This window comes from Xiphophorus couchianus, chromosome 22, assembly GCF_001444195.1.
Source record: "Xiphophorus couchianus chromosome 22, X_couchianus-1.0, whole genome shotgun sequence".
NCBI classification, from domain to species: domain Eukaryota; kingdom Metazoa; phylum Chordata; class Actinopteri; order Cyprinodontiformes; family Poeciliidae; genus Xiphophorus; species Xiphophorus couchianus.
In genome coordinates this window covers 12,548,274-12,571,959 of record NC_040249.1, presented here as the reverse complement: position 1 = coordinate 12,571,959, position 23,686 = coordinate 12,548,274, and the positions used below count along the sequence as shown (strand labels likewise).

At 37.4% G+C, this 23,686-nt stretch overlaps 1 protein-coding gene across 3 annotated transcripts in view; it reads left to right on the top strand.

Annotated features, from left to right (window-relative positions):
* LOC114137624 (Kv channel-interacting protein 2) overlaps positions 1–23,686 on the top strand; it is a 96,190-nt gene that overhangs the window by 32,674 nt on the left and 39,830 nt on the right. The window contains exon 1 of one of the 3 annotated variants that reach the window (XM_028006355.1): positions 13,022–13,321. The exons of the other annotated variants lie outside the window; for them this stretch is intronic. Within the exon in view, the coding sequence (XP_027862156.1) occupies positions 13,234–13,321 (88 nt within the window). The 5' untranslated portion in view covers positions 13,022–13,233. Of the gene's footprint in view, positions 1–13,021; positions 13,322–23,686 lie in introns of those variants that run through there. 3 annotated transcript variants of the gene reach the window in all.

The window sequence follows — 23,686 nt, the reverse complement described above, 5'->3', positions numbered from 1 at the left end:
GGACGTAAGCACTCGCCCCCAACCCTGCAAGGATGATTGGGTAAAAATGATGGATAGATGATTGTTGGCGCTCATTTCAGAAACTACTGATCTGCTGGGGGTTTTCATGCACAAACATCTGTCAGGTTTTTAGCAAATGGTTTGACAAAGGGATAATGGCTATTCATCAGCAAAGGTGCAGACAAAAATGCCTTGTGGTGTCAAAAATGAGAGGTGGATGGGCAGACTGGTTTGAGAAGATTGCCAACAATTGCTGAAGTAATCACTAGTTTTAACCAAGGGATGCAGAATACCATATTTCAAAGTAAAACACTTTGCAAGTTGAAGACGATGTTACTGTAACAGAAGGCCACACTGGGTGACTGAAACGGAGGCCAGATTTAACACAGGCTCACCAAAAGTTGATGCTATCAAAAAAATAATTGGCTGGTATATTTAGTTTTGGTTTCAGTTTTGACATTCAGATGGTTAGGTCAGAATTTTGTAGAAAACATGTGAAAGCGTGGTGTAATGGTGAAGGAAATATTTTCTTGTCCGATACTTGGTATCAACAGCATCATTTATATTCAAGGCAGACTAAACCAAAACAGTTAGACAAAGAAGATAAATTACAGTTTAAAAAAAAAAACGTAAATTTGTTTTGGTATACTTTACAACAAAATGAAAATGGAGAACACTATGCTAATTTAACTCATCTGGAGTAAACAATTGCTCATAATAAACTAACAGGCATATTCTACTGTTTTCTGCGTCACTGTTTTTGTTTTTGTATCTAAAGACCAAATGGGAGTCTGATTACATTCCATTGACAAAACTCTGCCTTGTGTTGCTTGTAGCAATATTAGTATAAATCAAATGTGCAAAGCGTATGCTCGCTGTCTTACTTCCAGAGACAAGAGAGTAGCAGTGGTGTGCCTGAGTCAGCACCACTAAAACTAGTTTTAGGTCACAGAGTGTGGAGATGTGTAACTGGGTTACATTAGAAATATTAAATAAAATCAGCCCATACTGTTTCATCTACACAGGATAGACCTGATGGATAACAGATTCTCTTTCTTTTTGTCACCTCCCTCTCTCCTCTCCTCATTTGCCATATTAGTCTGCGCATGTTTGCGCCCACACTGCATTTCTCCCAAGTGACACATCAACTCAGCAGCAAGTGGTTCATATATTTTCTAATAAAAAGCCCCCCCCCCCTGCAATCTGAAAAAACAACAAAAAAAACCAAAACATGCATGAACGTTTTGCATGGGTAAAGACCCACAAGCTGAAATTAAGCTTCTGTGATTGTGTTCTGGGGGTGCGATAAGCTCTCTCTGCCTCTCCTGTTGCACAGAGGAGATGGAGTCTGCAAAAAGAGAGTGGAGACTTTCTCTCCTCCTCCTACACAGCTCTGCTCAGAGGGGCTCCATCTCTCTGAGGCTCTGTGATCTTCAAGTCGCAAAACACCTGCTGCCTGCCTTTAGACGAGCATGGAGAAAGAGGGGGTAGAACAGCAGTCAAGCAGCCAAGAGGCTGGGCGTGACAGCGAGAGCGAGACAGATGCAGGCTTCAGAGGAAATACACACAGCCTGCGTTAGAAGACGACATGTAAAACAAGAGGCGAACAAGAGGTGGCAAAGGCAGAAGGATAGTAGGAACAGATGTTTAGACTGCAGGGATGCCTTTAAGCAGGTGGGAGTAGCAGTGTGGGACTTTGGGTCCCATTTTCCCAGTGTTGGGTGTAACCTGTTGTTGCTTTGCTTAAAACCAGTGTGAAAAATTCTTGTTGGCCCCATGGCCCTGCAATACACTCTGTTGCTTTAGTTCTTTCCTTTGTTTATTATTCTTATCCCCGAGAGTCTGCCCTCTTCCCATCCAGTTAAATATTCATCTCATGCTTTAAGCATAAGAATACCTGAGCAGCTCCCAGTAGATTTAAAGGTTAGATGTTTGAGCAACACCGTGTAGTTTCTGTGTAGATTGAAGTACACTCATCATTTATTTATTTGTCTCATCCATACAAAGTTGTCTTCTGAATCACCTCCACCTGTATATTTTCATACAGAAGTTTAATGAGTGTCTGACCACAGAGTGTAATAACAGAACCTCTCATCTTCTCTCACTGTCACGGTACTAAATTGCTCTGGTCAGTCCTGATGCTCAAAGGAAAAGGCAAATCTAAATTCAGATTTGTAAATGTGAAGCAGAAACATTACACAAGTAATTAGTCTTGTTTATTCTCCCACTTTTCTCTAATGGTTCAGCAAATCTGTTTTGATATTTTCTCGAAGAAAAGAAAAACTAATGGTTGCAGACAGTTCTAAAATGATAGAAGATATTAAGAATTTAAGTGTGCAATAAAGAAATAATGCATGTTTATTTACACTGTTTGATTGTACTCAACACTTTTTTTTTGTAGAAGTGTGGAGTAAAATATGTTCAAAAACTACAATAATTGACCATAAATTGGTATATTTCTGTTCCATTACAGCAGCTGAATCTGCCATCTACTGGCCTATCCTGCTTATTACAGGCTAGCATCAAATTTCAGTATCTTGTCTTTTTCTTTGTTTTAACTCATATTCAGGGAAACCAGGGGTCTTTCTTTATGAGAAATTGAACAACTTATGTCTAATCTTAGGATGCAGAACACATGACTACAGTGGTTCTTAAAAGTGTTTCATGCCTCTATTAAAATTAGCATGGTGCAACATTTTAAGTTTTTCCAAATACATATTTTGTCATTTATCGTGTACAATTAAGCTGAAAGAAAAACAAATCTGTTAGAATTAGAAAAAAAGGTACATAGATACTTAACTGTGAACTAATACTTTATTGAAGTACCTTTTTGATTATTTCATCAATAATTTTAATTTAGCCAGTAAAACCAAAAAAGTAAAGTAATTTAGCATAATAGTCTTATTGTTGGGCTGGATAGTGAAGCAGTTGGTAGCACTGTTGTCTTGCAACAAGAAGGTCGTGGGTTCAAATCTCAGCTTGTAGTCTCTCTGCATGGAGTTTGCATGGTCTTCTCATGCATGCATGGATAGATGGATTCTAATTATTTTGGCAGGGTTTTTTTACACCAACAATTAATAGAATAAAAAAACAGAGAGAAAAACATTAATAAATCTAAAATACAACAAAAAAATTGTTATCAGCAAAGTGGTCATCAGGTGCTCTTACACATAGATGCAGATATTTACTAAAACACTCACATTAATTATGATTAATCCATATTCTCTTAACTTGTAAACAGCTTTTAATGAATATTCATTAGTATTCAGTCTGAAGTTTTCTGTCATGGTGTTTCTCTTCCAGCTGGAACAGCTATGGATCATTAGTTACTCACAGTGCTTCATCTTCATTAATAGCCCTTCTTCCTCTTTGGTTTTCATTAAAGTTAGATTCTAATACATGCTTGTGTGTGTGTTTGTGAAGTTTGCACATTTGTAGTTTCTCCGAGTCCATCTGTTAGGCTCTGGGGCAGATGACTACTTCTCAGGTTGTGTGTGTGCTGGTCTCTACCTGCAGGTGGCAGCAAAGTCATTGGTTAGTTCTGTAGTTGATCACATTAGTTTACACAGAGTACAGTATAGCAGCATTTACTTTAAAAAAAAAAATGTTTCAGTAATGTAGAGCAATATTAGAGACACCTTGACTATCCCTGCAAATTAGAAGAAAGGTGGGGTGACTTCTTTATAGGGTGCTGTTTGTAAAGTTACACAGTAAAGAATTGCCAAAAATATTTTTGTTTTTTTTAGTCCATCATAGAGAAGAAAATGTGGGTGTTTTTCAAAGTGAAATTTTCACCATGTTAGTCATACATTTATAAATGTAAGAGTTCTAAACTAAATATTTAATTCACAAGCTAAGTATTTAGTTAACAAATTGCATATCAAGCTTTCCAACTAAATATTTAATTAGAAAGCTGAATATTTTGTTTGAGAACTGAATATTTAGTTACAAACTAAAGGCCTTAGTTTGAATTACCTTTCAAACTAAATATTAAGTAACAAATTAAATATTTATTTTGGCAACTAAATGTCTAGCCTAAAATTAAGTATTTATTTGCTAACTATATATTTAGCTACAGGTAAATATTTATTTTCCTATTTAAGCATTTAAAGTGAAACTTGACCCTCCAAATCAACTTTTTTGTCTGAATAAGTTATTATTAGGGCTAGCCCACTTTCTGTTGGTTCTAAGATTACAATTAGTAACTCCTGATGGTTACAGGAGTTACTATTAAACATCAATGAGGAAAGAGAGATGACACCTTCATTGATCACGCAGTTGATCATGGACATAAGGTTCTATAAAACATTTAAAACTAACTCCCTATAGACTCATACTTTACTAGTATGAGTCTATCTGTGCAGGAGTTTGGCTCCTGTTTACTCTGTTTACTCCTCATGGTTTTCCTGATTCCTGCTTTGCTACCTGAATTTACCTGTGTTTTGCTTTTTCTATTTGTGGTGCCTTATCTCACTTCGTCTATACAGAAAATTTATCATTACTTTTTCTGCTTCCCCCTTTGATTCTAGATCCAGTTGTATTATATGTGTAACCTCCCCAAATTTGTTTGGTAGTTGATGCAAATCCATAAAATTTGCTATTACCGTCCAGCCACCAACAATCATGTATAACTATTTGTTTTCATTTTACAAAAGACATTACATTTGAATTAATTTGATCGAAAAGCCTTCTTGAACTACATTGACCCAGGGTTTAGTGACAATATAAACAAAAGTAGCTGCTGTAAAGGTCAGACTCATCATTTCTTTTTCTGCACAATGTAAACATCTTCAGTATGTTGCACATCCATGTGGACAAGTGTTTCCACCTGTGCTCCTCCCTCTTACCGTATTCTCCTCGCCTTTTTCTCCACAGTCACGTGTTCTCATTGAATAGAGACTTGAGTGGGTTTCACCAGCTGGTGCCTTTGCCTGGTTCATAAATGGTGTTAAAAACAAATGCATGTAAATGGGCATGTGTGCCTTTGCCAGATACTTGAGCGTTAGTGTGACATCTCCAGCGTTCCTGTGTGCTTTTTGTGTGGAGATTCATAAAGACTGCTGCAGCAGTTACAGATCTCTGGAAAATTCTAGATGTCACTGGAGACAAATGTAACCTTTTATGACCCTATCCACTCTATTTGTGTGCAATTTAGTATGAATTTTAATGTACTTTGTGAAATTTGAATAAAACTCTGACATAAAAATAAAAAAGTTGAAAAACAGTAGGAAGTTAGATAAGGTCATTTTGGAGAATTTATTTCACTGAAGACTCAGAAAAATAGTTTTGCAGGTATCTTAAAGCAGGGGTCTCAAACTCGCGGCCCGCGGGCCAACTGCGGCCCTCGGGACAATAGTTTGTGGCCCCCGCCTTAATATGAAAGTTTAATGTTAGTGCGACCCGCGAGTTTGATATAATTGGCACTTTTCAGTGTTGTGTGCGGAGCTGAACGAACTTACCAATCACGGTGGAGTATATTGCTCTCGGGGGCGGGACATCGGCCGGGCCTATTTGCATTTTCTATTTGTCATTATTTGCATGCGGTACACGCGCAATTTCCGCGGCCGTTCCCGCTTCACGTGCTTCAGCATCCAGTCTAGACCCGGACGTTGCTGATCAGTGTAACGTAATTCAGGTTAGGCGCTGTAACGCTTGGGTTGTGTTTAAGGGAGGAGAGGAGGCGGCAGATTCGTCAGGATGGTCAAAAACTCACAACCACACTGGTACTGGGAATTCCACAGTGTTGTCCTTTAATAAATACGCTCTTCACCAACCTTACAAAGCCCGGTTGAACGGCTGCTATATTATCAGACATGAAAATTGAGCAGCGTCCAAACAACCCGTAACATTGCTAAAAAGTTAGGGAGCTAACATGTCCGTCTAGCACGTTTCTCCCACGCTCTCTACAGAGAAGCCGTGGCGCATACTTCTGACATCATTAGCAATACTAGAGTATCTTAAAGAGACACTACACAATTACGGCTGTTACAGCACCTGACTACGGCCAAATATGGTAATAGGCAATCAGAAAGGTTCAGCTGAGGAGACCGTGTGTGTGAATGCGGCCCAGCCTCACCCAGACTCTACCTCCAGTGGCCCCCGGGTAAATTGAGTTTGAGACCCCTGTCTGAAAGACATATTTGACAGACAGTAGATGGTTTGACCAAATCACTGGGTCGCCATCCTAATAATTAAAATGTTTTTTTCCAGATAGCTTCCAGATCTGGATATTGACCATTAGTGCAATTAGCCACAAAGTCAGTCAAAATCCCAGCTTCTATCAGATTACCTCCCTAACACTCTACCATATTATTCTCTCGATTTCTTTTTTCCTTTTTATGTTGTTACACCTCAGAAATTACAAATCTCAGTTAATATCCACAAACAGTTTAAACAACTTCCTAAATTGATAATCGACATCAACAGTCTCACTTGCTCTTTGTTTGTGGCTTGGTATCTCATAATAGTTGTTAATGTGCTGCTACCTGGGTTCAGCTCTGCCTCTTTCACACCATTGATATCTTGGTGGTGGTGACTCAGACTCCTGGATGAAAATACTTGAAAAAAACCTCATGCCCATAGAGCCTCACAGTTGAAGAAAAGTTTCATCCTCCATAAAACCGTCAGCTATTAGCAGACTGACGTGTGATAGCTCATCCACAGCTCCAAAACTGTGTATGAGTTTCCTAAATGCCAAAGGTTTTTATGTTGATTGCTATTTAGAGAAAGAAGAATAACCACAATTTTTTTGTCACTTTAGAAGCATATTCAAAATACACTGACTATAAAAAGAATTATTACTTCTAGATATTAATAGAAGTTATAATGCTGTCTTCATTTGTATATACTGGTTGTTTTGATAATTTAAAAATGAAAAATATCACAAATAATATAAAAAATGCAAAGAAAGCAGAAAACTCTTGTCTCCTTGAGGTGGATCAAGTTTGGGAAAAATTACATGTGCCTGGCTGAATGGTTTCCCTCTTGTGGGATTTTTTGCTTTCTTGACCCAATTATGAAACAATTCATCATGTTTCAGCGCCGACAGGTGGTGGAATCTGCCAAGAAAAAGATAAATGTATAGGCAAAGGTGGAGAGAAAAAGATTTGTTTGGTTACTAACATTAATGCGGATTTAGTTTTGTAATTATACAGAATAGAAAAGAGGAACAGTGGGTATAAATACAGCATTTGTATGCCACAAAGAGTGACTTCAAAATATATTGCTCTTTTTTATCTTTGTTACTCTTGGTAAAATGTGTTTATTGTATTATTTTGTAATTTTACCTGCTGTTACTGCCTTTATGCTTTCTGCAAGGCATTTAGAATGAGCTGTTTTGTTCTGCAAGCACTTTAATCATGATCTCTATTTTTTATTGTTGTTCAATCCTTTGAGGATAAACTTTCTCTTCTCTGCACTAGATTGTACACCTTGATCCTAGAGATGTGAGCAAGCAGAGGTGTTATTTCAGTTACTGTTTCATGTATGTAATCTATATTATTCATCCAATCTGTCCTTTCAAATCTTCTGATTTTACCACTCCGAATGCAAATGAGATTATCTGAAAAAGTGCCTATGTACAATCTTTCTTGACTCAATTATTTATAGGTTCACAGACATAAGAGACCATGAATGTGTGAGTTTATGTGTGCAGTATATTGGCTCTAACCTATATTCAAATTGCAAAAGGAAAGGCATGACTTATAAAGAAAGGCTCATAGACCGGTTTACTATAATCTCCAGGATTATATGCATTCAAGTGAATGGCTTCTAAGTTGTTTATAGCTCAATTAAAAAAAACAAAAAAACATAAAAGATATCTTTTCCCTTGCATTTGCTAGATTTGATGTTTTGTGGGTCTGTCTAGGGTTGCTAATTTTACTGTTGGAGTTGAGCATTGCAGTATGGACCCCTTAATATTTCATAACATGTTGTCAGAATCAGACATACCCCTCAAAATGATGGAGGCAGGGTCTGCAAGAAGAAGACAAGTTCAGCTGATGTCTGCCCACTCCTCTTGCCCACACAACACAAATATATCGAAGGTTTTTGTGCTGCAGGTTTACCCAGGACTTCTTTACTTCATTCACCACTATGTGGCAATAGGGTTTGCAATACAATTTTGTATGTTTATTTCATTAAAACCTAATTAACTAGTTTATTTGGTTCTTTCATGTCTCACAAAAGTTTATAGTAAGTTTTTAGTGGTCACTCTGATACTGTCGGCTGAAAACATCAAGATTAATTTAAAAAAGGCATCACTAAAGTAAAAGTAAAATATCTGATGCACAAATTTGACCAAATAATTTCACACAAACGAATTACACTGATTACTGATACACTGATTATATGTTTTTGTGAAGTACTATGTAGGAATACATTTTAGTGGTCTACAAATTCCCCCAAGTGAGCAGATATTTATCAGCCAAATAAATCTCAAAGTAGGTCCTGTTTCACTTTCAGTGATTTAAGACTAGTCATCCACGGTAATCAAGAAATAAATATTTTCTGCTCCCAGTTTCAAGAACTCAAAATTCCAAATTAACACACAACATATTTTTGATTGAAACTTTCACATTCAATCAGCGTTTAAAAACTCACGGAAGGTGCAGGGTTTCTCAAAAAGCATAAAATATTGTCACAGTCAACTAAACCATTATTATTTGAATGTTTGAATTGTGCTACTTTCAAATTAACTTTTTTTCCCCCTTGTGTCTTAAAAAGGCACAGGGGAGGTTTACTTGGGAAATTTGCCAGATTTCAAAGGTAAACCTGCAGACATTTTGTAAAAAAGAAAGTGCTTTATTTTTTTAAACTCACTTCAGATCTTTTTTTTTTTCACCTTGAAACATTATACACTAATCAGGCATAACATTATGACCAAGTGGACTGTCATCACTTGGGTGCAGCTATGTGCTGTGTAATCTGCAATTTAAACTACATAATCTCATCGGTTGTAAACAACCACATGAGCATTAGTGAGCCTTGGGACCCCATGATGCTGTTCCTAGCCCTCACTATTCCCTTTTTGAACCACTTCTGACAAATGCTGACCTCTGCACACAGTTTTAAAGCTGTTCTGACCCAATTAGTCCAGGTTGCCTGTTATTCTTGCCTCTAAAACATTATTTTCTAGGTCAAAATGTTCTCTAATAAATTATCTCAATGTATTTTTTAATTTAGCAAATACTTTTGTTGTAATTACTTAGGAAAAGCCAAGTCTAATTTCAGGCAATGGGAAAATGAGTTGTGTCTGGTTTGAATTATGTATCCTTCCTACTAGTAGATGTGGTGCAAAAAGAATCAGTGGTATTCACTTCTCCTTTCAGTGGTCATAAATTTATGCCTGATCAGTGAAACTTTGGACTGATTAAAAAGCTTTTAGCTCCACATAACCAATTAGCATAAATGACACCAAAAACTCCCCGAGTGCCATTTATTCCCCTGCACTTCTTATAGCTTTTCTCAATTGCTCTGTCTCACACTGTGCTGTTCACAACAAAATAAATGTGCTTTCAGTAAAAGAATGGCTCACCATGCATTCATTTAAACAGTTTTTTAAATGAAGTTGCTTGGCTAGCATATCTTCAGACCAACTATTAGATACTTGCTCTCAGTCCATCTGCAGCTCACAAATCAAACAAAACCTCATTGCCCATTTGTACTTTGAAAAACATACTGGTAAAAACAATAATTTATTTGCTGTTGCTGTAGAAAATGTCTTAATTGACCCAAAAGTCTGGCACTGATGAGTACATGAAAAAAATTGCAGATTGTTTTAATGAGCCAATTAATCAAAACAATATATTTGAAATGTTACTTGCAGCCACTTGTTGCTTCCTACTGGATTAAAATGGGACTTTTAAGATTTTCAACTATTTAATAATTTTCTCTTATCAGATTTGTTCTTGGTCCTCCCTTTAGCTTTTGAGTTCACACTTTACAAGTACATAGGTTACAAGCAGTTTTCTTTCAGTCTCACATTTAAAGATCTTTGCCTGATTTTGAAACAAATCAGGAAAAGATCTGTATGTGAAACTGTCTAAAAGTGTTTTTAAATAAACCTTTTTAGATGAGAGTTTATCTAAACACTCGTCAAAGAGTAGGTTTATCTCTTTATTCTTTATCTAAAGCCAGAAATAAGCTTGAAGCAGATTCGGTTTAGGAACCCCTAAGACCTTTTTTTTTTTATTGTCTTCAAAAAAATCTTTAAAAATGTATTAATTTATATGTGTATGGCACTTGGTGTGCTCTCCACACTTGTGACATCTCAGTGAAATACTTGCAACAAGCCTTAAAATAAATTGATTTTTTATGACATAGTCTTACAAAGGAAAACTGAGCATAATCTGACCTTTACTCAGGGTACATTTGAGGATTATATTATTCCATGTTAATTTTGTTTATAGAGGTCCCACTAGTATTAGCACTTGTACAGTCAACACTTGTTTTTTTTTTTTAGCATTTTACTTATTGCATGCAGACAGATGGATCTTTGACCACTCCTATTAGCATAATCTTGAAATAATAATAAAAAAAAACATGTAGTTTGTTAGCTAAAATGATAAAATAGTGAAAAGGAACATTATTATTTCTCATTGTTTGTGATTTAAGAGTCACTGTAGGGGGCCTGAATAGGAGGCAGGTTACAGACCTCTGCACTAGACATAGAGCAAGGGTCTCTTTAAGAAAAAAGTAAAAAATATATATATCTCAAATTCTTCAGGCATTCGATTTCCCAATTTCAGGCATTTTCAAAGTCATGTCAGGTTTACTGAAATTTGTTTTTTCCTTCATTTTGTGAGAGATTTAAAGCACCAGTTGTTTTAAAAATATGTACAGTTTTAAACAACCTCTCTGCCAATCTTACCCAGGGTGTTGTCTCATCTCGATTATTGCCATCTAACTCACCTTATGTTGCTGACTTCAAGTTCATGGACAGAGCTGTGGTACATTACTTAACCTTTACACCCTCTCTTTTCTGTACCGTCCTATTGGCGCTTCTAATAATAACGTAACGAGAGCTGAACAACAGTGTCAGTTGGCTTTAGGGATTCTGACACTGAAGACAAAACAGTGACATTTTAAGATGGACATTTTGCACTGTAGATTGTTTTAGCTTAAATAATTTGCAATAAAACGCTTACCATCCGCTCTCCAAGTTTCTTTGCTCAAATCACGACTGCCACCTTATTGTGTCACCTTCGGTCATGTCAGTTCTTTATTTGGTATGTGTGATACCCTCTCTGTTCGGTAATTGCCTGAAGTTTGACCTCTGTGACTCGTAGACGACAACATGACTGCTTATGGAGAGGACAGGTATTTTGTTTCTAAGACTTGAAGAAGAAACAGGTGTGCATGTACATTATTTGTAAGGCTTTTTTGTATGTTTTTGTGTGTTTACATCTGCCGGTCCGAGTACCAGAAAAATCCATTGGGTCTGGGGTTGCTGTGGTAACAGTAATCACTTCTAATTCGGCATCAGGGAGAAGGAGAGAGGATAAAGGTGGAGTGGCAGCAGTTGAGAGGGGAGTTGTTGAGCGAAAAACAATAAAAATGTGACAGCAGGGAAAACAAGGTAAACGTGTTTGTGTGTTTAGTGACTCTGACAGTGTTCAGAGACTGAAAGCAGAATGATAAGGTGGAGAGGTTTTACATAAATGCCTTTCTTTCTCACTCCCATAAGATTTTAAAGCTCCTATTTTCTCTCAGTTGCCTCATAACCTGTCATCTGCCACTGAGAGCTGGTATTTGTACAACAATTTCCTTTTTTTCAGTTCGTTTTCATTTTCAAATCTACCACACTTCATAGTGAAGTAAATATATTAACTATATTCAGCAGGGAAAATAATTATAGTGCTTGTCAAAGTTTTGTATTACTAAAATTCCAACTATATCTGTAATCTGGGGGGGAAAAAATCAAACAAAGGAGTCCTAAAACTCTGAGTGTGGTCGATTCCTTTTCCCGAAATCTTGAGAGGGTTTCCTGAGTATATACCTATAATGTGGTAAAATGTTGTTCTTTCTACTTCCAAATTATGACTGCTGTGGTTCTTCTTGAAATATTCATAAATTTAGACAGACATCTATATAGCCAGTGACACCATTGTGACAATAAGGTTTAGAAGTTTCTGATGGGAAGTTTTTTGAATGGCTATCAATTAGGACTAAAGCATCTGATAATCCACACTGAGTGGATGTAAGATTGCTTTCTAAACACTAACAGGTTTCGGCTGTTAGCTTTCTCTGTCTATTTGTACATGATTTTCTTCATTGTGTTTATACTTTTTCTTGTCATTCCACTTTATTATACATAATTTATGGGTTCAGTTGTTTTTTCTCTCTCTGTATACCAGGATTGCTTGAGTTATTACTGAGCTCTTGTGTAAACTTCATGTAAATAAATATTAAAAATAGATATTCATAATGAAAAACAATTATGTATTCAAGTCTTATTTCCCCACTGTGTTTCTCTCTTTGCCTCACCTCCACCAAGATACCTGCCTCTTCATATATTTTCCACTTTCATCTTTTGCTCATCCTTACAACTGAATTTTCCTCCATGTGTTATGAACATGGGTAACGAGTAAGGAGGCAGTGTGATGCAAATTAATAGGTTTGCTTTTTTTTCTCTTTATAGTCTTTCACTTTACTCAGCCTCCCACCGGCTCAAATATACACACGCTGTCTCACATGCTGTCGTCTTTATGAGGCATGAGTGGAAGGAAAAATGGAAAAGAACAGCATGAAAAAGATGTGTGAAGCTTGCAGCAGGAGAAAAATCACCACCTGCCACTCAAGCCGGCCTCTTCGTAGTATTTGTCTCACTCACGCACACACCCCGGCACACACACCGTCTCTGTTATGTGTGCCGGTCCGTAATTTTCCGCCACACTCATTTGCCATCCAATGAGAGGCCAGGAAAGGGTTTTTCAGACCGTAAGGGGGAGGAGACAGAGCGTTGCCTGCTGATTGACAGTGAGCGCCCTACAGGTGGAGAGAAGAACCGAGAGAAGGAAAGGGGGGGTGGGAGAAGACAACACTGAGAAGAAGGAGAAGGGGTGAGTGAGGAGAAGGGAGAAAAGCAGCAGCAATCAGACTTCCATACACTCACATTAACCGGTCCTTCGTTCCTCCTCTCCTACCCTGGGAGCTTGCTTCCCTGGACAGATCAGCCGACTAACACCACCAGTGATTACCACTATCATCACACACATCCACTGCTGCACCAAGATGAGCCAGTGCAGAAAAAGGTGCAAGAGACAGCTCACCAAGGTGGCTCGGTATTTCTACCGCTTTCTTATGGGAACGCTCACTCAAGGTAGGCACCCAAAAAAACTTGGATTTTCAACACTGAGAGGTTTGCCAGTTTGTCTGCTTCTTGATTTCAAGTGGACTACTAAAGTTAGCAGAGATGTTTGGATCACTTTGCTTCTGTAGCTGAGATTGTCTGCAGCCTTGTTAATAGAGGCAAACATTCTAAGCATGTGTACTTTTATTTCAAAGAGTGCGAGTGTGTGCATCCGTCTGTATGCAGTCCATTTGAGTGCTTTGTTTCATCTCCAGGCTGTGAGACTAACAAAGCTTTGACATCAAACAGCTTAAAGATGCTAGTCATTAATAGCTGCGCTATGTGTATACTAGATCTCTTCTTGTGATTTTACAGTAGATTTTCACACTTGCTTTCCTATTATGCATATTAATTGAATCAGCTCTCAGTATGCAGAGACAGGATCAGAAAGCTGCTGGGCTTCAATGGACTCGCTCTTTCCTTCTTTCAATCTCTCTTTTGACTCCCCTCCTCCTTCACTGTTCTGTCCTTCTCTCCCCCTGCCTTCTTTTTGAAAGTATGTGGCATCCCACCTCCACTGAGGAAGTCTCAGAGGGGTAAAAAAAACCAAAAAAAACCTGTCGTTTATCCAGCTCTCAGTGTGACTACAACTCTCACATCCTCATCCTCCTCTGCTTTCGAGCTCTAACAAGAAAACTTTATAATGCAAATCTGCAAACTGAGATTACCACAGTTAAGAAGTTGAAAGTAGATTAGAAATTTCTTTATTTTTTTCAGCATATTATTTCTTTAAATCCCAGTATGTCCACCTGAGGCCAAGTAAAGTGTCCTTGACTGGTAAACAACTTCTGTAACATTTTACGCTGACATCTTACTGCACAATTTTAGGCCCTTTTTTTTTTTTTTTTACCTTTTCAGAATAATATTAAGCGCTGCAGCTGCACCACATCGTCTTTAGAAAATCACAATAACAAAAGGCTGTTCTACCGAATCTCAGAAGCTAATCTTGAGGATAGAGATGAAGCTGTATTTTGATGACCTTGTCCACAGATCAGTGTGCGAATGGGAACTCAACAAATATGCTGATCACCTCGACATCGGCTTTTCATCTTTTCTGCTCAAGCTTTGGCATTTGCATTACCTCATGTTTGTGCTGTGAAAGCAGCACTTAGACATATGTGCATAAGTGTGAAGAATTCTTGATGAAAACAGTGATAATATAAAACTAAATGGAAATAAAATCACAGTTGAGGAGGTGTTTGGATCAGCTGGTTAGGTTTGGCACACCGTGTGCTCGGGCACCAAAGGTCCTCGATTTAGCTGTCCTGGGCTTGGGATTCTGTCTGGACCCTTTGCTTTTTGTGTTTCCTCTTCTCTTCTTGCTGCCTACTGTCTACCTATTTACAGATGGCTACTAGAGCCACACACCCAAAAATATAAAGAGCGGACATGTATGTAGTCTACAATTGTTTTATATTAGAGGTGTAAAAAGCTCTCAAGTCACAAGATTTTGTTGCATTAAAATGAGATAATCTTTCTTGTCAAAGTTTTTCTGTCACAAAGCACAAGTCTTTATCAGATGAAGAAAGTGAAAGCTATTACTATGAAGGAAAATGTTTTAGCTTCAGGCTTGAAATACCTTTTGAAATACAAATGGAATAGTTTCTTAGTTGCCCTCAACTAGAACTGGTCCCCAGGCTATCTGACAACATCTGGTTAATAAAGTATGAAATAAGTTTATGTGATTGCCTTTTATGTGTTCAGAGGAGAACAGAAACAATAGGACGACCACCAAGATGCAAAAGTTTTAAGGATATAACCTAGTAGTAATGCAGAACATATATTTTCCTGCGCAAAACAGTAACGCCGACAGAACTGAGCAGAGCTGCACCGTTTCTTGCTTCTTCATTGTGTGTGTGTCCGTTAGAGACACGTGGTGCTTGCACGGCTGTGAAATCACCGTCATTCTGCTCCAAAAGTTAATACATGTGTTCCTGGTGCTGCTCATTGTTAGCTTCTCCACACTGAGCAGCTTTGTGATTGCATCTCCGCCGGTCTGGTGTTGTGGTAAAAATTTTCTGAGTTTGCAAGGTCTAGACTTTGTCTATGAAATAACCTGATAACCTGCTCACTCAGTGTTTAGGTAGTGGCTGACCTCATAATGTTGCTGGACCTAACCAACTGCAGCAACCCCAGATTACAACATTGCACCCACAGTCTTGGACACTAGGCATGATGGGAACATCCTACAGCTGCCTTTCTTCCCACCCTGCTGTGCCCATCACTAGAAGAGGGTAAATCTGGACTCATCAGATCACAGGACCTTCTTATATCGCTCTATAATCCAATCTTTATTCTCCCTTGCAATTTGTAATTTTTCTCTCCAATTAGTCTCACTGATTAGTGGATTTCTCGTGGCTACACGAGAATCCCTTGAGTTCCCTTTACATTGTTTGTGTGGAAATGTTCTGACTTTCACTATTAAATAAAGTCCTGAGTTTTTCTTCAACTTAATATCAACAAACGTAGAAGTGATCACAATCATATTCCTTCAGTGTTTTTTCCAACCACATTTCCTTCTCAAAGGCGATGGTTGCCCACTCTCCTTCCAGTTTTTAATAATTCATTGGAGAGTTCTCAAACCAATTTTAGTAGTTTCTACATTCTCCTTAGATGTCTTCTTTGCTTGATGCCAACAATTTGACGGTGCTCAGGATACTACTAATACACTAATAAAGGACATGTATTTTCTAAACTCAAACAATTTAATATAATTTTAGTCCATGCACAAGTCTTTATCAGATGAAGAAAGTGAAAGCTATTACTATGAAGGAGAATGTTTTAGCTAAATCCTAGACAGTAACTCAGTTTTATCATAGTGGCAGGGTGTTGGACTTAAATATACTCCAGTGTAGGTTACAGGGGAGGTTTTTAAATAAAAAAGTTTGTGGTTTGTCAGTGCAAGAAAATAATTGGTAATTTTAAAAAAAAGGACAATTGTTATAGAGCCAGTAATAACAGTTGTGGATTACTTTGAGTAGGTCATTTACTCTTTTTTTAAACTGGTTATCTGCTTCAGTAAAAAGAAATAATTCTCCATGTCAATGTGTGAAATGTTTCCTGGAGTTAGAACTCAGTGGGGCTATGTTTTTTCTTTGGTAGGGTCTCTATAATAACTGTTTTTAATGTTAACTTTTTCTGATGTTACTTCATGTGTCGCCATGATGGCCAGACGGCTTTTTGGTACTTGTTTTGTGATCATGTTGCATAAAAGTTTTTTGTTTTGTTTTTTTTTAAAATCAAGAACATTTTCAAGACTTTCCTATTTTTTTGACATTAATACCTCCTTAGATTAGACAAACAAAAAGACTTAAATTTATTTCAAAGATTGTCCTGGATTATTTTACATGAACTTCAGATTTTCAAAGGCATTTTGTAAAAGATTTGTAAAATCTTTTTTTTATGAAGAGAAAAAAGAAAGTTCAAAATCCTAAAAATCTTGCCTAGTCTCATCTGTGTGAACCCATTATTGTGATTATTTCATGTCATGAGTTTTATGTATTGTCACTTTCCCACTTATTGGGAAAGTGACAGTACACTTTCCCACTATGTACTGGGAAAGTGTATTGTAAGTGTAAGTTGAACTTACATTCAACTTACATTCATATTATGCAGATAAGGTTTTGATGTCATAAATTGAAAATATTTACATACAACCTCCTTCCAACTCACTTATTAAGCTTCCATTTGTTATCCAATAATCCTGACAGAAATTGAATAATATATGATGCAATGGATTGCCATACCTGTCACTCACTCGGCACTTCTACCACAGGAAGCTGGAAATCTTTGCAGTCTGCTGATTAAAAATGAGCTTAATGCCTGCAATGATTACAAGCCTTTCCTGTATTATTATCATGGGGAGTTTTGGATAACAAACTCAGTCTACTCATTCTCTGCTGTTTCTCTTTATTCTGAAATAAAAACACATGAAACCTGCACATGTTTGGATGTTGTCGTGGTACATTAATGGATCTTCACTTGTTAAAGTGTGGGGAGATAAGACTAAAAAGATCACTGCCTCTTATAATATAGTTTGCAATGATCTTCATTTGAAATATTGTATATATTGTGTTTATTTTCAATTCACCAATTTACTGTGAATGTTTGTAACTTAGACAAACAAACCTTTCAAACTTAAGACTTCATAAGTCTTCATCTTCCTATTTGGCTGACAACTGGTGCTAGAAAAAAAAAAAACTTCTTTAGAGAAATTAGGATGCATTCCTAAATGTTGCTGTCTATGCTGCCCTTCCAACCATTTTCTGAATGAGTGGCAAAATACACCCTGAACAAAACCATTAGAGAAACTCAGGAGATAAATCCTCCAGTTTGTGTGCACTAATATCGAAGGCAAATTCCCAGTACCAGTTAACTTGACATTTGGTTCAGTGCAAAAATATTTATTCTACACACAGACTTCAAAAGCATTTATGCCCTTGCACTGAAGGCGGAAAAAGAGACGTAAGAGAAAACCCAATACAAATTCTTTATAGAACGGGCCCCTGCTGAGAGTCAAACTCATGACCTTCTTGCTGTAATGCACCAAGTCTAACCACCAGAGCCGCCGTGCAGCTTATGATATTTCCTAATGAAACTGTTTTTCAAAAATATGTTCAATATAAAAGGACAAATGTTTGTTTTCTTATAATGAGAAGAAATAAACTGAAAGATTCTTAGCTTGGGGTAATTTGCCATTTGTTGCTTGTTAAGATGTATGGCATGGTGGAAAAAATGCTATAATAAAATCTGACATCTGGTGGGTGTTTTACACATAGACTCACACAGTGACACACACACACTTTATCACAAATGCAACTGGAGTTAGTCATTATGCTTGCTAAACAAACTACTCGCTCTTTAAACAGCTAACTAGCTACCGCTGTCACCAAACCCATTTAATCCCATCCATGAAGTATTTATTTAAAAAACACAGTGTGTATGCACATACGCATCCTTAAGTTTACCCAGAATGGAGTTACCATGACTACTGGCTCCTGCGTGTCTGTTCCAATGGGAGATGGAGAGAAAAAGAGAAAGAGAGAGATGTCTGCTTCAGTGCAGCAGGAGCCAGGGAGGGCTGAACTGTATAATGGCTCTGCTACATAGGGATTTCATCAAGGCCATTCAGACTTTGGTATTTGAGAATTGTGGCATTTTTGGCTGTACAGAAGTGCTGAGGGACGTGCCATTTACGTAGAGCCTGGAGAGACAGAATACACATTGTAGCCAAAAGGTGTATGATTGTAACAGAAGTTTAAACTGTGCAAAAAAACCCCCCATGACATTATGAAACTCCCCTGTCAGTAATAGGTTTTGTCACCTTTCCTCACTACATAAAGTTAGTCCAACGTGTCTGAAAAATTCCCTGGTTTTCCAATTATCCATTTATCTTCTGATTGATGCAGCACATGATATTTACACCTGTCTTTAATTAGTACTTGCAAATATTTGTCTTCCCCACAAAAATACCTAAGGTCAGGAATTTAATCTTGTGTAGCTAATGTTGTGTATGTTTGCATTATTGATCACAATCAAATATAATTACCTGCCTTTGTTTCATCCCACTTTACCTACTAATTAGTTTGATTTATTAGTCTCCATCAGGGTAATACAGCCCAGCCAATCCGTGCATGTGTGTTTTTCTGCTCCTCATCTGCCCTAAAGCACTATTTATGTTGCATATTAGTGGGACAAGCTCTGTTTAGTGTAATTAGGGATGTTCTGAATGCTACTTAACTCCTTTCTCCTTCCCCACACACAACTATAGAACGTGCAACATCTTACACAAATATGTACACACATGCCACCTCTTAGGGTATTATCATGGTGTTAGCCTTTTAGCTGAGTTCTTATCTAAAATAAACAGTCTGAACGTCCAGAGCAGGTGCCTCTTTTTTTCCGCAGGATCTTTGGTCTTTGTCACAACTCCCCACTGATTATTACAGTTTCTCATGCAATGTGAGCATTAGGAAGAAGTTTCAGCCCAAGGTTAAAAGATGTGATGAATAAAATCTGAAAATGTATGTTAACAAAAAAATAAGTGAGTAAATGCACGGTCAAAAGTGTACACACCCTTATTACAAAGCCAAGTTTTTGCACCACATAAAATGTGATATTAAATTTTTTTCCACCCTTATTGTGAATTATGGTTTGTACAGTCTTGAAAAACAAATGCATTTGTTAAACTAAAATCTATTTTACTAAAATATCTAAATGTATAACAGACTCTACAACGTGTTGTGAAAATTAACATGATAATCATTTTCAGGATTGATCTACATGAATTTAACCATTCGTCTAAACTGTCAGTTTTAGGAGTGGTGCACAGCTAATCAGAACCAACTAACTCAATAGGACTGCATTGTATTGAACATGGCAATTTTTAAAAATTTAATCCAGTGTTGCTTACAATAGTGTTTCACAAGGACTTCAGAGAAGATGTATAAGGTGAAGAATTAATGACATTCTTCTTTAGAGAAGGAATCATTTGTTGGAAGAGCTCAGATTTCTGTTATGAAACTGGATTTCAGTGTACATGTAAATCTGTTTTTAGCTTTTAATTAGCAAATACCTGATTACTGTGTTATTGTGTAGCTTCACCTCTGTTGCGGTTGTACTTCAACATCTTTGAACTACAAAGGTGTAGGTTGAACTTAAATGTGTGTAAATGTAAGTGTAAATTTACACATTGGCTCAGGTAGACAGAAACACACACACATTTCTTCAAATCCTGTTTTTTTTTCAGCTTCATACTTTGAAGTTGATTTTCTTTGCAGCTCACTTGTGACTCATACCAAAGAGATTTTGTTATCAGGCCTTTCATTTATGAATAAAATATAGTCTGAGCCACAGTCTTACCATAGAGATGTGGAGCTTCATGTGCTTTGTGTATGTGGGCATGCACATGCATGTGTGTGCATAGAAAGAGATAATATGTGTATGTGTGTATCTGACGTGCTGCTTTTTTTGCCTATTTGTGACAGGAAAACTCTCCAGGACTGTCACCATTAGTCAGAGAGGAATCCGTTTGCTTGCATTTGTGTCTAGTTGGTGTCACTAGGGCACTTTGCATGCAGGGCGATACTAAAAGATGAGAAAAATTATGCAATTTCTGTGGTTCTGTACAATATTTCAGATCCTTTATGTCTTCATATCAAATGATTTTTACAGATACAAAGTATCTGTAAAACATTAAAATGTCAATTCAGTAACTTAACTCAAAAGGCAAAATAGTTTTTTTTATATATATATAAATTCACTTGCATGAGCTTGATTGACAGCTCCAAGACCTTCTTGGCTCTGATTGGTTATTTTTGACCAAGCGGTGCATTTCTGCAGATGATTCTGGGATCACAGAAAGAAGGGTGGGGAACTTCATTTTTTTCACAGATTGCATCTCATGTTATACTGTCATGATATGGCAACAGTTTTAACAAATATATATATAAAAAAACATATTTTTATGAAAGTTACATACTGCAGTTGTAAGGCAACCTGGGCTTCCTGAACACCTCATTTGAGCCACAGGCTGATCCCATGTCATGGTGAATTTCTGCAGTAAGTCATGCAAATAGAGCTCTGACCAAGTTGTGTGCATAGATTGTACGGCACACGAATATATTATTTAGCAGTTCAAAATGTATTTTTTGATTGATTGTATATAATGCTATTATTTTCTGAGGAACTCTTAAAACTACTTTGTCTCCCAGCTATAATCATTAAATAGAAATAACTACCTGAATTATCACCCTGTGTAATCCTTTTTAATTTAATTTACTGAAATAAATAAACTTTTAAATGACCTCATAATTTAGTAAGTTGTACCTCTTTACATCCCCTGAATGTATTTCTATTAGTCTTTATTCGATTTTGCCTTGATGCTACTTTAGAGAATTTTTAAAAATAAAATTAAGCTTTAAGCAAAATGTCTAAAACATAGACTCCCAGTGGTTGTTTTGGAAGAGCTTTCAGGGAGTTTGGTTTGGATCCACATTTGTTGATGTATTTGTATGCAAACACAGTTGTAAGTCATAACACAGTGTGTGGTAATGGCACTCACAGTATGAAGGAATTGTTCATTACCATAAGGATAACTTATTCCAGCTTATATACTTTACAGTGGGGGAGAGGAGGAGACACTGTGCCCGGCTGAGCTGGGTGTTCTCTCATATCAGTGCATAATGGGCAATATGAAAACTCTGCAGGAAGCAGCTCTTAATCTCTGTGTTTTGGTGACTTTCTCAGCAAAGTAGAAGACATATTTTTATCCATTTAACAGATTTCGTTCTGCTTCATTAAATATTATTGTTTGACTATGTGCAAACAAAGTTGTGGCAGTTCTTTTTCTTTGAAATTTTGTGATAAAAAGAAGCATTGACAAAACAAGGAACAGCTAGATAGGGGACAAGCCGAGCTTGCACAGGGATGTGGTTTTATCACAGCTGAGCGCACGCTCGTTTTTGTCGCCAGACACGTGAAGATTCTCACCTGAATGATCTGTTTCTGTCTGCTACTGACACCTCCTGCGTTACATGTTCACAATAAGGATTAAAAAAAGGTGGCCTAAAAATAAATGCCTTCCAGAAGGTCAAAGCATGTAAAAAAAAAAAAATTCTCTTTGAAGCTTTGCATTTAAAAATAACACCACTGTTTTGAAATGTGCTGCCAATTTTACACACAAGCAGCAGCATTTCAAATCAGGTTATTAAAGGAAAAGCGACAGTTGGTTAGTAGATATTTGTGCTCTCTGTGTATGCTGGATAATCCCTGCGTGTATCTGTTGCTTGCTTTCTTATTCTTTGTTTTCCCTGGCACCATTTGCACTGTTTTACCCTAATCTGTTCCATGCTGTTCACATTTCACTTTGTCCCAGGCTGATTAAGTCATTGCTTTCACTTGCGCTGCTTGTCAGGTCTTTAACCCCCCTTACATCATTGTGCTGTCTGCAGTTTCTCCTTCTCGTAATCAAAATGATTTATAGGTGGCTACAGGCTTTTCTCCATTGAGAACATCCCCCGATCCTCTTTCGAGTAAAGTCGAGGGAAAAACAAGAAACTAGAAAATTTATGCTAATAAATTAAGCTTTTTATCGGGTCGGGTTGCATTGTAACAGAAATATGTTTTATATCTGACTGTTAAGTTCTTGAAACAATAATAGTCATCTGTTGATCTTCAGCTGCTAGATCTTTGCTGCACCAGCCTAGATTCCAGGTGGAAGTCATGACCTTCCCCTCTGTCCTACTAGCTTTTTGTGCCGCTCCTCCGTAACAGCGCTGTGAAAACTCTCTCAGCGTGTGTCATCTCTTACAGGCCGACTCCTTGAACTGCTTTCAACCTTCTCCCCCTTCATCTCCCTCCCACCTCTGTTCCCTCGACGAGAAATGCGTGAAACATTACCATCATCCATCATGTGTATACACACCCCTCACTAGTGCTAAAAATAAACCCCTATTAGTAGCAGTTGGAGTGTGTGTGCGTGTGTAAGTAGAGAGGACAGAGAAAAATAATCCAATACAATCTGCATAAAAGAAGAGAAAAATCTGCAACATAAAACATGGCTCTATGTCAACTGTTATGATTTGAATGAGACCTTGAGTCTTGCTATACATTATTTGGCTTGATGGTATGCTGAAGACCTAAATCAGAGCTTTAAGGAGGGTGTTTTAAAGTCATCTTGACTTTTAGTGGCCATCTGAACGTTCAGAGGGCGGCAGTAAAAGCAAAGGATTGAAACCATTCGGGACGGTTGCATGATTATTGGTGGTTTCGCAGCATTAACCGATATGTCCTTCAGACATGTTCTAATCACTGTATCTCATAGTGATATTACTTTAACTTGCATTCAAAGCTAAACTATATTTAAAGAGGGAGGGCATTAGAGGTTTTTTACAGCTTTATATCATTTTATAATGTTTTTCACTCATCAAAAACACACCTGGGAGTTTTGCTTTGATTCTTTCATGCATGTTTGGGAAATCTTTAAATCTCCTGTAGCAACCATTCAGGGGTGCCTAATCTCTTGGTGGAACTGAGCGCTGCCTTTTCGATGCAGCTCCTCCACAGAGATGCAGTTTCTAGCCGAGCTTCTGCCTCGCAGAGAGCCCCTCCACCCTGGTGCCCATTCAGCTCCATCAGACTAGTGGCAGCAGTAATTAGCTAACACCTTGTGGAATTTTGCACCTGCTGACCTTGTCATGCAAAGTGCTTCTCAGTTCAATGTACAATTTACTGGAGGAGCAATGTTGTAATGACATACTGAAGGCAGAGTGTGGGAAAGAACAAAAGCGATTAAAGAGACAGAAGCACAATTTCAAGGCATTAAATAGTAAAGTA